We start from the raw sequence: 14,550 nt of genomic DNA, 5'->3' as shown, positions 1-14,550 counted from the left end.
ATGAGGAATAACATGTGGGAATCATTGTTTCCATGCCAATCCCCTTATGTTTTTTCTACATTTCACCTGCTTGCTTTCAGCAGTTGCAGTCTCTGGGTGAAATAATAGAACCTGCAGTTTGTGTTCCAATGGATCCTGTAATCCTGAAGGGGCCAGTCACTACCATTACCTCCACCGCCGTGCCTTCTGGGGCACTCATAGTGAGGACCAAACTGATGTATGTCACAGGAACTGAAAGTGAAACAGGAGGAACAGAAAGTGTCGACAAAAGTCATTTATTTTCTCACATATGCCCAGTGCCTAATTTGAGCAGGTGATTTCCGGTGGTCAGCACCGGCACTTAATCATCAACACCTTTTCATGAGCACCGGTTAAAAACACATTAGTTTATGGTAGGCACTGGTAGATTAAGTGATTTGCCCAGAATCATAGGAAGTTGAGCCGCCGCAGAGACGTCAACCCGGTTTCCCAGCTCCAAAGTCGGTAGTTCTGGCCATTATGCCACATCCTCTCCCCACTTCCATGGTTAGTAGTTGGTTCTGTTTTAGGCATATTGGAGAGATGGGCTGGCACTATACAAATTAGCCACTGCATAGGCCCTTGCTTTTCATACCCATGCTGTTATGTTTGTAATCTGACATTTAGAGCCAAATTACCATATGTTTATGAATTTATACCTGGATTTATTATATGTTTTTATGCCAATAGGGGGCCCATACGACCATAAAAAACTGTATTAGTGCATACAAAGTAGAAATCACGCATAAGGATTCCTTTGCTGAAGAGACCCTACTTGTCCAGAAAGTCTGCCTGCCGAGGGGGGCTTTTCCTTAAAAGTAGTCCAGATGGAAGACAGGAAAAGGGGAGATTAGCATCTTGTCGAGTGGGTTGGCCTCGCATAATCACCCCCAAAGTCAGAACCCTGTGGGTATTCTCAAAAGACTCGTGTGGTGCTTCCATCATGGAAACAAAATGGATCCCTCCAAAGGAGGGAATCTGTTTCCAAGGTGGGAAAACGAAGGGGGCGCCACATTATTTCACGGAGGTTACAGAGACTGGGCGATGTGGTTTCTCGAGGGGGATAATATATCATCTCTAGGAAAAAAGGGTATCAATAGGCTGCTCGCACACACTGTCAAATAATCCTAAACAGAATGATGTTTCACCCTTGGCAAGCTGCCTGGGGAAGGCTAGTGTAATTCTGTTTGCACATTGTATGTGAATTCTACAAATTTTCTAAAAAAGAGTTAATCAAAACAAAGACATGAGCTGCTACATATAGCTTTACTTATTTTTTTGTGCAGGCACAGACCCATATTTTTAAGGGTTTGTGCGGGCACCAATTGCTTCGACGTTATTAGGCGTGCTGTAGGCACTATGCGAAATGTGCCCTCTGTTTATAGCCCCTAATTTTATATAGCAGGTTGACACTCCCAGTTGTTTTATTATAACAAAGAAATATAGTTAGTTTCCTTGTATACCAAAAGCCAGGGCCACTGGAATTACTTGATTCTGTGGCTGGAATCTTTTTTTCTGCACAGTTATGGGTTTGCTACGTAATTTGCTGCACAGCACCCAGATACACCTAGGGGTGACAGTGCTGTGCAATACAAATGCATATTGATTGATATGTATTTTACATCATTAACAAAAAAAATCTTTCTATCTGAAACTGATTAAAAGTTACTAAAACGTGGCGGCGCGTGGCCCCGCGCAGCGTAAAGCCCTTGGTAAAGGTTGACTGGTCATCTCTCAATTGCATATTGCTGCATTGGGTGTTAAACTGGTACTAATAAGGCGAACCCTTCGCCCAGTGTTACCATGTGTAAAAATGACAAAATACTATCTCATAATGTGCAGCATTGCGCCTAATAATTTGCCTTTGTTTGCCGCATAATCTAATCTGCACTGCCACATGCTTTGGTCCTCCTCGGCTGCGTAACTATGGTGTCCCTGGCTATAATCATTCCATTACGTTCGACATGCAAGCGCCTAAACGTCCATGGCTAGTTCTAGGCGCTAGCTCCTTCATCTGCACACATGCTGGACACTACAAGCAGGGACAACACATGCCACGTTGACGCCTCATCCAATGCCGTTGCATTTCAGAACACTCGTGGAATCTTGTGAATAAACATTTTTGAAATTCCACGTGGAACCCATTGTTGGCATGCCTTAAAATGTTGCTGCAACTGCGCCCAGAAATGCCTGGCACCAGCTGCTCGCTGGACACCAAGTGGCGCCCCCTCCCCTCCTCCCGGCGCCCACCCACTCAATTCGCGGTTTCGGCAGCAGTGTTTATTTTGGGTCTGCTATACCTTAGAAATGCGGCTGGATCCGAGCGGCCGCGCCGTTATTTCGGGCCTTCCATGTGTCGCGCAGCGCTGGGAGCGGGTGCGCGGCTCGTGCGCAAGGGCGCAGTGTTGCAGCCGCTCTCTGCGCGCATCCATGCGCCCTCGGGTAGCTCTGCTGTCCTCAGGCGCTCGCAGGCCCATGGAAATGCTGGATATTAACCGATGCACGCGCTCACTGAGACGACCGGATGCCAGCCTGTTTTTCTGACGCATCTTTCCTCTCTTTTTTTCCCGCCCAGATTGAAAATATAGACACATGCCTGACTTTCTTGGCCGCGAAAGGAATCAACATTCAGGGACTGTCAGCGGAAGGTATGTAAACATCTGTGTTTTTTAAATGTGCCACCCGCAGTTTAATGTCATGTATGGTTTATTCACTCATAATGTATGATAATGGCACGCGTGCCTGTTTAACCTGTTTTACAGAACATTAATTATATGGCGCGTAATATAAAGTACTAAGAATTTAGAGGCTTTTTTCTTTATAAAAACTCTGGGCTTGATTTAGATATCAGCGGTTAGTGTTGGAGGGATATTCCGTCCACCAAAATATAAATCCCATAATATCCTACGGGATTTCGAATTCAGCGGAGGGGAACCCGTCACTGTTGTGACGGAGAAACCCGTCCACCGATATCAATATCAGGCCCTATGTTTCTATGTGACATTCTATACAGCGCTCCTACCACTTCTAAGCACTGTATATAACAAGTGTTGCTATCACCCAATTAATTGTACCCAATTTACTAACTTTGGAAGGATGTACCCACCTTGACAGGATTAATAATTGTGGCCTCTCTCTATCAAAGCGTGTTTCAGTGGCACTTCTTCGGCTCACTGAGCCACCTTACCAACTTTACCCACATTGTGGCCCCCTGAAATCCTTCATTTTTGTTGAATATCTGTTTTCGCTGTTTATCTTGAAGGAAAGTGCCATAGCAACTGCATTAGGGTGAAATGCAGTGAGTAAGATTTATGCAGATGTGTGCAGTGAAAAAGGAGGTCTGTGCACAAGTGTTGCACAAGTGTTCCATGCCAGTTGCGTTCGGTGTTCAGCTGAGGTGTGCAGGAAGAAGTGGTTTTTGAGGGCTTGTGGGGCCCGCTAAGAGCAGGATATGGTAGCTAGGTGGGTGTCAAGTTCATAGAATTGGTGCACATTAGGTGCCCCTGGCATGGACTGGCAGGTATCTGAGATGCATGGGACATGGGCGAGGTGGAGCAGAGCAATTTACATGTCACTGTGGAACTGTGGGGGGTCTGTTTAGGAGAGATGTTGGGGTTCCAGGCAGATACTTCAGCCCTAAAGCTACCTTCCAGTGAACAAGGTTACAGTAGGTCTCCAACCAGAAATCCTCAAACCAAGGGGCGCTCTGGATCCCTTATTGTTTGTGATTGTTGATGAGGCAGGATGCAAGACTCCAGAGTACTACCTTTTTGGCGGGAATGCCCCTCTCTGATGAAGGGTGAGTAACCTAGACTGAAAAAGTTACAAATATAGTTGTGTGGGACACCTTTTGTGTTCGTAGTAGAGTTCTGACATTTTGGCAATACCAATAAATCCCACTAGGGTAATTTAAAACAGCCATACTTTAGATGTATAAAACTACTCCTTTTTAAGTTTTACACATGCATTTTGTGTACTACGACGGAATCATGGAAAAGTTAAAATGGGGGCGTTCTCTCACCTTTCCGCCATAGATAGGAACTTGTGCTTGCCTTTAAGAGCAGTAAGTGAGTGATTCCCAGGCATGGGACCACTTTCAAAATGTTTGTAAATACGATCAAAGGTGTGATTTTCTGGGTGTTCCATGCATATTGCTGGCCCCGGGTCCGCATACACATACCACTTTTGAGTAAGTGCAGTGCGGGATTTGAAAATCTCACTTACTCTGTGAAACATGAAATTTGTAATTGCATTTGCATTTTTAGTGCATGTACGTTACTGAACAAAAATATTTATGAATTGGAACCACTGATTTCTAGGCAACCTGCCCACCACCCTCAGAATGCCAGTCAGCAGAAAATGAGCAGCGTGACATCCGCCAAGAAATCGGTGAACCCCATAGCAGTGCATTTGTTGTGCACTGTGCGGGGATCTAGTTCCTCTCTTCATTTCGCCAGGCATCATTGAAAATATTGAGAAACCGGGTGCAGGCCTGCATGTCTGTTTGCTCTGAGATTTGTTCATCTGAATGGTACTGGAGTGCGCTGTGCATGCCTTAACTTGAACCCAAGTTTCCTCGGAGTGGAAACTGTAAAATAAACACAGAGCTTACAATCTCTTACCTTCCGATTGTTTCCCGGCCTCTTGAACTTGAACTCAGCAATGCTTGGTATTTCAGCTTTTGTAGACAAACCTCAGGAGAGCCTGTGCCTATAACTGTCAAAAATGACACAAAGAAAGTACGCAAGCGATCCAGGTGAACATGAAGGCCCTGTGCTTTTGAGAGCTTCAGCATTCCATTTCCCACAGCCCATTCAGGTGGGTGGGCGAGTGAGGTCAACTGGGTGTCAGGTGCAGGGTGACTTCCCAGGGTGTGGACTTGACAGAACACTAAGGCATTTATCTTGAACAGAACACAGTGTAATAGTGCTGCCAATGTGTACTTGTTAATTAAATGCCTATCCAAACTTTATTTCTTCACAGTTGTTCCAAAGAGTTCTTTTTAAAAATGGTCAGACCTTATGTAAATATAAATCTGTTCTGAAAGTTGTGTGTTTAGTATAAGGGTGTAGTGGCGGGTGTGTGGAATGAGTTATCGAAGCCTGCGTATTACATACCCATGAGATAGGGGTACAAAAGAATAAGGGCCACAGGCATCAGTAACAGGGCAGGCAGTGCAGCATGGCAGACATTCCAGTCAGTCAGCTGCCTATCCCTCTGTGACATGATTGGCACCGCCCTTTGTACGGGTGGCACAGCAATTGTGCCACCCTATGGCAGTGTCTTCAAAGTCAAAGTCTTCACAGTTGTTCCAAAGAGTTCTTTTTAAAAATGGTCAGACCTTATGTAAATATAAATCTGTTCTGAAAGTTGTGTGTTTAGTATAAGGGTGTAGTGGCGGGTGTGTGGAATGAGTTATCGAAGCCTGCGTATTACATACCCATGAGATAGGGGTACAAAAGAATAAGGGCCACAGGCATCAGTAACAGGGCAGGCAGTGCATCATGGCAGACATTCCAGTCAGTCAGCTGCCTATCCCTCTGTGACATGATTGGCACCGCCCTTTGTACGGGTGGCACAGCAATTGTGCCACCCTATGGCAGTGTCTTCAAAGTCAGGCAGGAGATCATTTTCAGTCTGGTGGCCAGACTTTGCAGTAGTAAAGGGTTGGACCAGACCTTGGTCAGATCGGTGGGTCTTCGGCGTAGCGGAAGGGATGGATGAAGGGGGCACAGTAGGTGACATAAATGAATAAATGATCGCACTTGCAGGGTAGAGTCCTGTCAGACTGAGCTTGCCTTGGGAAAGAGCCCCCTTTCTAGCTTCAGTCTCTTTCATGTCGTTTTCGAGAGGAAACAGCCGCAAGTGCTACAACGCATGCCATTACCCCACATGCCGTTGCCACGCGAAAGGTGTGTAGCAGGGGGTAGAAGGTGTTGGATTTAACTCCAACACCTTCCCTACCATTGCACACACTGGAGTTGGAATAGTAAATTAAATTATTCCAACTTCCAGCGCACCCCCGACTGCAAAGATTTGCGTTGCAACGGCATGCGGGGTAATGCCATGCGTTGTAACGTCATACAACCGTTTTCGAGCTGCTTCAGGCTAATGTGGGTTGATTCTGGTGGACTCCTCTGTGCTATGATCACTGCAGAGAGACCACTCATCGAAAGTAAAGACATGCAGCACCTTAATACTGTTTTGATTTTACTAATATTACATGTATAACATGTTTATAGATGCTTTTAACCAGTCATCTTCAGCCATTGGTCTCCTATTGTGTCATTCACATTTTTACTTTCACTCATTTCAACACAGAGCACGAGGCAGTGGGTCAGCCCACTTCAGCCATTGGCTAACTTCAGTGTGGAAAACAGCATTTTTCCCTGTCACAAGGATCACATCCACACACAAAGTAGTTTCCCTCAAGTGCTTCTATGGAAATGCGTGCTTTTTGAGACCTAAAAATATATTTTTACTTTAGGCAATATTTGTTTTGGATTGATTGAGCGCCCAGTAGCTTTCCCAACAATAACGTTTTGCAAAAAAAATGACATAACAAAAAAGCACCGGCAAAGCCAAAAGGCTGTCAGCAAACACAAGGCCTATTATTTTGCTTGTTTTTTTCACCATATTCCTGTTGTCAAGGGTATTCCCAGACTAGGGCAATTTCAATCTTACCTGTAGGCCTTTTGGGCTCCCTTTCAATGTCACTGTGCCGGCGCACGACCCAAGTGATGGAAGCAGCAACACCCAGCACTGGGTTGGGAGTGAAGAATGTGGGATCGAATCTCAGCTCCGAGTGCAGGCTGTTTGTGATCTTGGCAGCTGGTTGCTCTCTGTCTTTCTCAAATCAGCTGGTAGTCTGGCGCTGATTAGCTGCGGTCTCTGCTAGTAAGAAGCTCTGTTCAAACCACACGACTGACTCCATCAAGAGCATAATTTGCACGGTAAGGGAAGCCTGGCCTGCTCCTGGGCCTGTGGTCAACATCTGCTGTTTAAACCTACCTGCTCCTCTGGTTAATTGGCTGCTGCCAAGATCCATATATTCTGCAGTACATACCGGTGGCCAACTCAAGCTTTCCCTTATGCTTTTTCAGTATTGCTTCCTGCAGTGATTGACGTGAATATGGTGTTTGGTTAGATTGACCTGATCGTTGTCAAATCCTCGCTTTCACTTGTCGTTTATGCCCTTCCTCATCACATAGGTTATGGCTATTCCCCAGCCACTTGGAGAAATAAGCACTGAAGAAGCCAATCTTTTATGCTTTTGCATAGTGAAAAGGCCTTCCTTTAGTCTTTAGTAAGACAAAGAGCCACCTTATAGGCACCATCACTGCAAGCTTCTCTCGCACACTCAGAACAGGTCCCTCTTGGGCTTCCGTAGATTGCTTTTCTGACACAACACTGGTACCAGCAGCAGAACCAGAGCTCAATATGTTAAAATATAGGTGCCATGGTCCAAGGTCTGCCACTGCAGCTGGCACTACCCTCCTCTCCTGCCACTGCTGCCAAATGCCAGCAGCAGCAGTGCTCACTAATTATTAACTTAAATTAGTGTGACATTTTTAACAATTCCTTGTCACCACATGCTTTAGGGAAGGCCTGGAAGTCCGAGTTATGTATATATTTATTTTAGTATATTTAAATAGTTAAATATTCTACAACTGTGTGTTGCTCAAAAATGAACAGAGCGCACCGCCATGTGGTGTATTCTCATAAATAAGTGCCTGTGTTTAAAAACAAGTGCAGGTACTGAGTACTGGCAAACACCAGCACAAATTAGGCACTGAGCAGGACAAGATTCCTGCATAAAGAACAGGAATAGCTCGTGCACTGCTCTGCAAGCTTTCAATATACACACATATTGGTTCTTCAGTAGCAGTGCACATTTCTCTTGCACACACCAAATCATTAGTGCATAGGCACTAGTAATGCTACGGAGAACAGGAAAATTGGATGTTGCACTCACCCCCCTGATAGTTGCCAAGGCCCGCGCGCATGAAGTGATGGGTTGGAGGACAGGTGACGGACTGGCTAAGAGAGGTTGTGGATGTCAGCCTGGGCAGGTACAGGCAGTGGGTGCTCTGTAGAAGTCTTGTAGTAGTAAAGGGTTAGACCTTAAGTGAAGACATGCAGCAGCTAAAAACTGTACCAGGAGCACTTGTGCGCTACACAGCCCCACGGTTAACTCAGAGCCGCCAACAGCTTCTCCATCTCGTGCAAGTTCCATGCACTTGTTTCCTACTAACAGGATATGTTTCCAGTTACTTGACTGTTTGTGAGCACCTGGGTCCCACCTACGCCGTCCTTCCTCACACTAAATGTCCATGGTTTGCCTTGCAGAGGGGTTCTTTCCTTGGCTATGATTGGCTGCTAAATAGTACAAAAATGTACCATTGAAATTAAAAGTGACTTTCTGATTCAGAAGAATACAGCAGGTGACATGGAATTCAAGGGGGTCAGTGAGCCATGTTCACAACTGTAGGCAGTGCAGAGAGAAACACTTTTAAATGTAGAGGCCACATGCAAAATACCTCCATCCCATGTCTCCCTACATGCCATTACAATAGTGTAGCTAAAATGTAAAAGCACAAACAACGCAGGCATTTAAGAGCAAATAATGAGTTAGATTTGCCTTTTCTTGCCCTCGTCATTCCATTGGCTAGGATCACCTTTCCGGTGAATCAGAGGGTCTGATTTGAACTCTTATGGTCGCATCTCAAAAGTTGGCTGTCTGCTCAGACATGCTGACTGGCCCTCAGCCTATGGATGCTGCAGAGCTCTGTCAGCTCTTTGGATTGGTGGCTGGGCCAACGGCCCGCGTAGTCATGCTTTGTGGCATGTTCAAAGGCCTCCTGTTGTTTATCCTCCTAAGGACATGCTTCACCCTGTAGTTTATCCTACCATGGCCCTGCTGCATCCTGGGGTTTATCCTCCGTAGGTCCTGTGGCACCCTGTAGTTTATCCTCCTAAGGATGTGATGCATCCTGTGATTTATCCTCCTAAGGCCCTGCTGCATCCTGGGGTTTATCCCACTTTGGTCCTGTTGCATCCTGTGGTTTATCCTCCTAAGTACCTGCCGCATCCTGTGGTTTATCTTCCGAAGACCCTTCTACATCCTGTGGTTTATCCTCCTTAGGCCCTGCTGCATCCTGTGGTTTATCCTCCTATGGTCCTTCTGTATCCTGTGGTTTATTCTCCTATGGCCCTTCTGTATCCTGTGGTTTATCCCCCTTAGGTCATGTTGCACCTTGTTGTTTAGCCTACCATGACCCTGCTGCATCCTGTAGTTTATCCTCCATAAGTCCCGTGGCACCCTGTAGTTTATCCTCCTAAGGTCGTGCTACATCCTGTGGTTTACCCTCCTGAGGCGGTGTTGCATCCTGTGGTTTATCCTTCTAAGGCCCTGTTGTATCCTGTGGTTTATCCCCAATAGGTCCTGTGGCACCCTGTAGTTTATCATCCTTGCGTCCTTCTGCATCCAGTGGTTTATCATACACAGAGCCATGCATCTCCCTGTAGTTTATGCTACCCTGGCCCTGCTGCACCTGTGGTTTATCCTCCTTAGGCCCTGCTGCATCCTGTGGTTTATCCTCCTATGGTCCTTCTGTATCCTGTGGTTTATCCTCCTATGGTCCTTCTGTATCCTGTGGTTTATCCTCCTAAGGTCGTGCTACATCCTGTGGTTTACCCTCCTGAGGCGGTGTTGCATCCTGTGGTTTATCCTTCTAAGGCCCTGTTGTATCCTGTGGTTTATCCCCAATAGGTCCTGTGGCACCCTGTAGTTTATCATCCTTGCGTCCTTCTGCATCCAGTGGTTTATCATACCCAGAGCCATGCATCTCCCTGTAGTTTATGCTACCCTGGCCCTGCTGCACCTGTGGTTTATCCTCCTTAGGCCCTGCTGCATCCTGTGGTTTATCCTCCTATGGTCCTTCTGTATCCTGTGGTTTATTCTCCTATGGCCCTTCTGTATCCTGTGGTTTATCCCCCTTAGGTCATGTTGCACCTTGTTGTTTAGCCTACCATGACCCTGCTGCATCCTGTAGTTTATCCTCCATACGTCCTGTGGCACCCTGTAGTTTATCCTCCTAAGGTCGTGCTACATCCTGTGGTTTACCCTCCTGAGGCGGTGTTGCATCCTGTGGTTTATCCTTCTAAGGCCCTGTTGTATCCTGTGGTTTATCCCCAATAGGTCCTGTGGCACCCTGTAGTTTATCATCCTTGCGTCCTGCTGCATCCAGTGGTTTATCATACACAGAGCCATGCATCTCCCTGTAGTTTATGCTACCCTGGCCCTGCTGCACCTGTGGTTTATCCTCCTAAGGCCGTGCTGCATCTTGTGGTTTATCCTCCTAAGGCCGTGCTGCATCTTGTGGTTTATCCTCCTAAGGCCATGCTACACCCTCTGTTTTTTCCTCTGTAGGCCCTGCTACCGTACCCTGTCGTTTATCCTCCTTAGTTCCTGCTGCACCCTGTAATTTAACCTTCTTAGGTCTTTTTTTGTGGAGTTTTTTATAGCGCAAACTTGACCCGAAGGTATGGGGTATCAGAGCGCTTTACATAGCACCAGTTGTGTTGCACAAGGACTCCTTCATTTTTGTTAGGCACGGGGAGATTAAGTGATTTGCCCAGAATCACAGGATGTTGAGAGTCATTGCCGAGACTCGAACCCTGTTCCCCAGATTTGAGACTAACCGCCCTAGCCTCGTCTTGCTGCTAAGTGTGGCTTGTGATCCGAAGACTCTGCTGTACGAGCTGGTTTGTCCTCCAAAGACCCCTCTGCACCCTCCGGTTTGTGGCATCTTCACTGGCTCCGCTGTGTGTACCTTGTGGTTTGTGGCTCTTCCGAAAGCCCTGCTGTATGCTGTGGTTTATCCTCCTATGGGCCTGCTGTATCCTGTGGTTTATCCTCCTATGGGCCTGATGCATCCTATGGTTGAACCTTCTATGGGCCTGAAGCATCCTGTGGTGTATGCTCCTAGGGGCCTGCTGCATCCTGTGGTTTATCCTCCTAGGGGCCTGCTGCATCCTATGGTTTGTCCTCCTATGGGCCTGCTGCAGCCTGTGGTTTATCCTCCTATGGGCCTGCTGCATCCTATGGTTTATCCTCCTATGGGCCTGATGCATCCTGTGGTGTATCCTATGGGCCTGATGCATCCTGTGCTTTATCCTCTTACGGGCCTGCTACATCCTGTAGTGAATACTCCTATGGGCCTGCTGCATCCTGAGATGTATACTCCTATGGGCCTTCTGCAGCCTGTAGTTTGCCTCCAAAGGCCCTGCTGCATCGTGTGGTGTATCCTCCTTTAGGCCTGCTGCATTGTGTGGCTTGTGCTCTAAAGCCCTACTATAGCCTCTGATGTATCTTCCAAGGACTTGCTGTACCCCCTGGTTTATCCTCCATAGCCCTGCTGTACCCCGTTGGTTATCCTCCATAGCCCTGCTGTACCCCGTTGGTTATCCTCCAAAGCCCTACTGTGTACCTTATGGTTTAACCTCCAAAATCCTGCTGTACCCTGTAATTTTTTCTCCAAAGCCCTGCTGTGCCCTGTGATTTATCCTTCAAAACCCTGCTCTACCCTGTGATTTATCCTCCAAAACCCTGCTGTACCCTGTGATTTATCCTCCCAAAACCCGTCTGTACCCTGTGATGTATCCTCCAAAACCCTGCTGTACCCTGTGATTTATCCTCCAAACCCTGCTGTACCCCGTTGGTTATCATCCAAAGCCCTGCTGTACCCTGTGATTTATCCTCCAAAACCCTTCTGTACCCTGTTGGTTATCATCGAAAGCCCTGCTGTAACCTGTTGGTTATCCTCCAAAACCCTGCTGTACCCTGTGATTTATCCTCCAAAACCCTGCTGTACCCTGTGATTTATCCTCCAAAACCCTGCTGTACCCTGTTGGTTATCCTCCAAAACCCTGCTGTACCCTGTGATTTATCCTCCAAAACCCTGCTGTACCCTGTGATTTATCCTCCAAAACCCTGCTGTACCCTGTTGGTTATCCTCCAAAACCCTGCTGTACCCTGTGATTTATCCTCCAAAACCCTGCTGTACCCTGTGATTTATCCTCCAAAACCCTGCTGTACCCTGTGATTTATCCTCCAAAACCCTGCTGTACCATGTGATTTATCCTCAAAAACCCTGCTGAAACCCTTTGGTTATCCTCCAAAACCCTGCTGTACCCTGTGATTTATCCTCCAAAACCCTGCTGAAATCCTTTGGTTATCCTCCAAAACCTTGCTGTACCCTGTGATTTATCCTCCAAAACCCTGCTGTACCCTGTGATTTATCCTCCAAAACCCTGCTGAAACCCTTTGGTTATCCTCCAAAACCCTGCTGTACCCAGTGATTTATCCTCCAAAACCCTGCTGTACCCTGTGATTTATCCTCCAAAACCCTGCTGAAACCCTTTGGTTATCCTCCAAAACCCTGCTGTACCCTGTGATTTATCCTCCAAAACCCTGCTGTACCCTGTGATTTATCCTCCAAAACCCTGCTGTACCATGTGATTTATCCTCAAAAACCCTGCTGAAACCCTTTGGTTATCCTCCAAAACCCTGCTGTACCCTGTGATTTATCCTCCAAAACCCTGCTGAAATCCTTTGGTTATCCTCCAAAACCTTGCTGTACCCTGTTGGTTATCCTCCAAAACCCTGCTGTACCCTGTGATTTATCCTCCAAAACCCTGCTGTACCCTGTGATTTATCCTCCAAAACCCTGCTGTACCCTGTGATTTATCCTCCAAAACCCTGCTGTACCCTGTGATTTATCCTCCAAAACCTTGCTGTACCCTGTGATTTATCCTCCAAAACCCTGCTGTACCCTGTGATTTATCCTCCAAAACCCTGCTGAAACCCTTTGGTTATCCTCCAAAACCCTGCTGTACCCAGTGATTTATCCTCCAAAACCCTGCTGTACCCTGTGATTTATCCTCCAAAACCCTGCTGAAACCCTTTGGTTATCCTCCAAAACCCTGCTGTACCCTGTGATTTATCCTCCAAAACCCTGCTGTACCCTGTGATTTATCCTCCAAAACCCTGCTGTACCATGTGATTTATCCTCAAAAACCCTGCTGAAACCCTTTGGTTATCCTCCAAAACCCTGCTGTACCCTGTGATTTATCCTCCAAAACCCTGCTGAAATCCTTTGGTTATCCTCCAAAACCTTGCTGTACCCTGTTGGTTATCCTCCAAAACCCTGCTGTACCCTGTGATTTATCCTCCAAAACCCCGCTGTACACTGTGATTTATCCTCCAAAACCCTGCTGAAACCCTGTGGTTATCCTCCAATACCCTGCTGTACCCTGTGAATTATCCTCCAAAACCCTGCTGTACCCTGTGATTTTGCTTCAACGCCTTGTTGTACCCTGTGGTTTATCCTCCAAAAGCCTTGTTGTACCCTGTGGTTTATGCTTCAAAGTCTTGCTGTACCCTGTGGGTAGTGACTGTTTCAAAGGCTCTGTTACTCTGGTTTATGTGGCACTAAATTAGGAAATATCAAAGAAAACCTTAGGACCCCCGGTTAAAACCAAAGCTACTTTGCTGCAGCCGGTGTCCTTGGAGTCTCCACACATAAAAAGAAAGGAAACAAACATTTGCAATACAATAGACTCGTGTTGTTTTTAAAACAGACAAATAAAAAGCGTTGTCATGTACAACGCCAATAGCTTAAACTTTCATAAATACGAAACCCATTGCATTGCAAATGCGTTTAGAACCCGTGCTATAAAGAATGTTTTTTTAAGTGTTAGGAGAGAGCGTGTCCTGCCTGCAACAGCAAGCAGGACAAAGCTATTTGAGAAAATAGTGCCGGAGGCTGTAATTAAAGCCTCCCGAGTAAAAAACACGCACAGGGGGTGCCCTCATGGAAGGTTACAAAATGAGACAAGGCGGTACTAAGAAGGGACTACTGAGTCTATTGACCAATGAAAAGCCACAGTTTACAAAGGACAATGACACAAGCCAATGAAAAATATTGGGCGGAGGTTTTGCGAAACTTCAAGTCCATACCTGAATACAACATGCCTCGCAGAGCAGCGCATGCGTTGCCCGGGCTCGACCTAAAAATGTTCAGTGTCGCTCTCCGGCAGCAGCACGCTATTGGTTTACATGTATTGGGGTGTAATGTAAGGCCAATGCTTTCTGCTACATGCTGTCTTCCATTTTCATTTGTCATTAAGTTTGTTTGGACGTCTCTTTGAGGTTTGGGAGCGGAGAGTGATCATGAAGCTTCCTTGCAGCACTCCTTGAGCATGGTAAATTAGAGCTGCTGTGACTGGCACTGGTGCCCCAGGGGCACGTCTCTGAGGCTATTCCTGTAAATTGTTCAAGATGACTTCATTCAATAAAACACCAACATGTGATCATAAGATTAAATGTAAACAGAAGGCAATGGACTTAGATTACATGCCAACACGTAACCTATTTCTGTGCAGTCATGTTCGCGTGCAGCTGATTAAATAAAAAAGTTCTTGCAGACAAGGCTATAAACTCTAACAAAAATAATAATAAAACAATAA

At 46.4% G+C, this 14,550-nt stretch overlaps 1 protein-coding gene across 5 annotated transcripts in view; it reads left to right on the top strand.

Moving 5' to 3' along the window:
- Positions 1-14,550, top strand: part of NAV2 (neuron navigator 2) — an 830,108-nt gene that overhangs the window by 405,785 nt on the left and 409,773 nt on the right. For all 5 annotated transcript variants that reach the window (XM_078684226.1, XM_078684230.1, XM_078684229.1 and 2 more), the window contains exon 4: positions 2,594-2,666. In XM_078684226.1, the coding sequence (XP_078540352.1) occupies positions 2,594-2,666 (73 nt within the window). The remainder of the gene's footprint in view (positions 1-2,593; positions 2,667-14,550) is intronic.

This window comes from Lissotriton helveticus, chromosome 3_2, assembly GCF_964261635.1.
Source record: "Lissotriton helveticus chromosome 3_2, aLisHel1.1, whole genome shotgun sequence".
NCBI lineage: Eukaryota > Metazoa > Chordata > Amphibia > Caudata > Salamandridae > Lissotriton > Lissotriton helveticus.
This window is presented reverse-complemented; position numbering and strand designations above follow the sequence as displayed.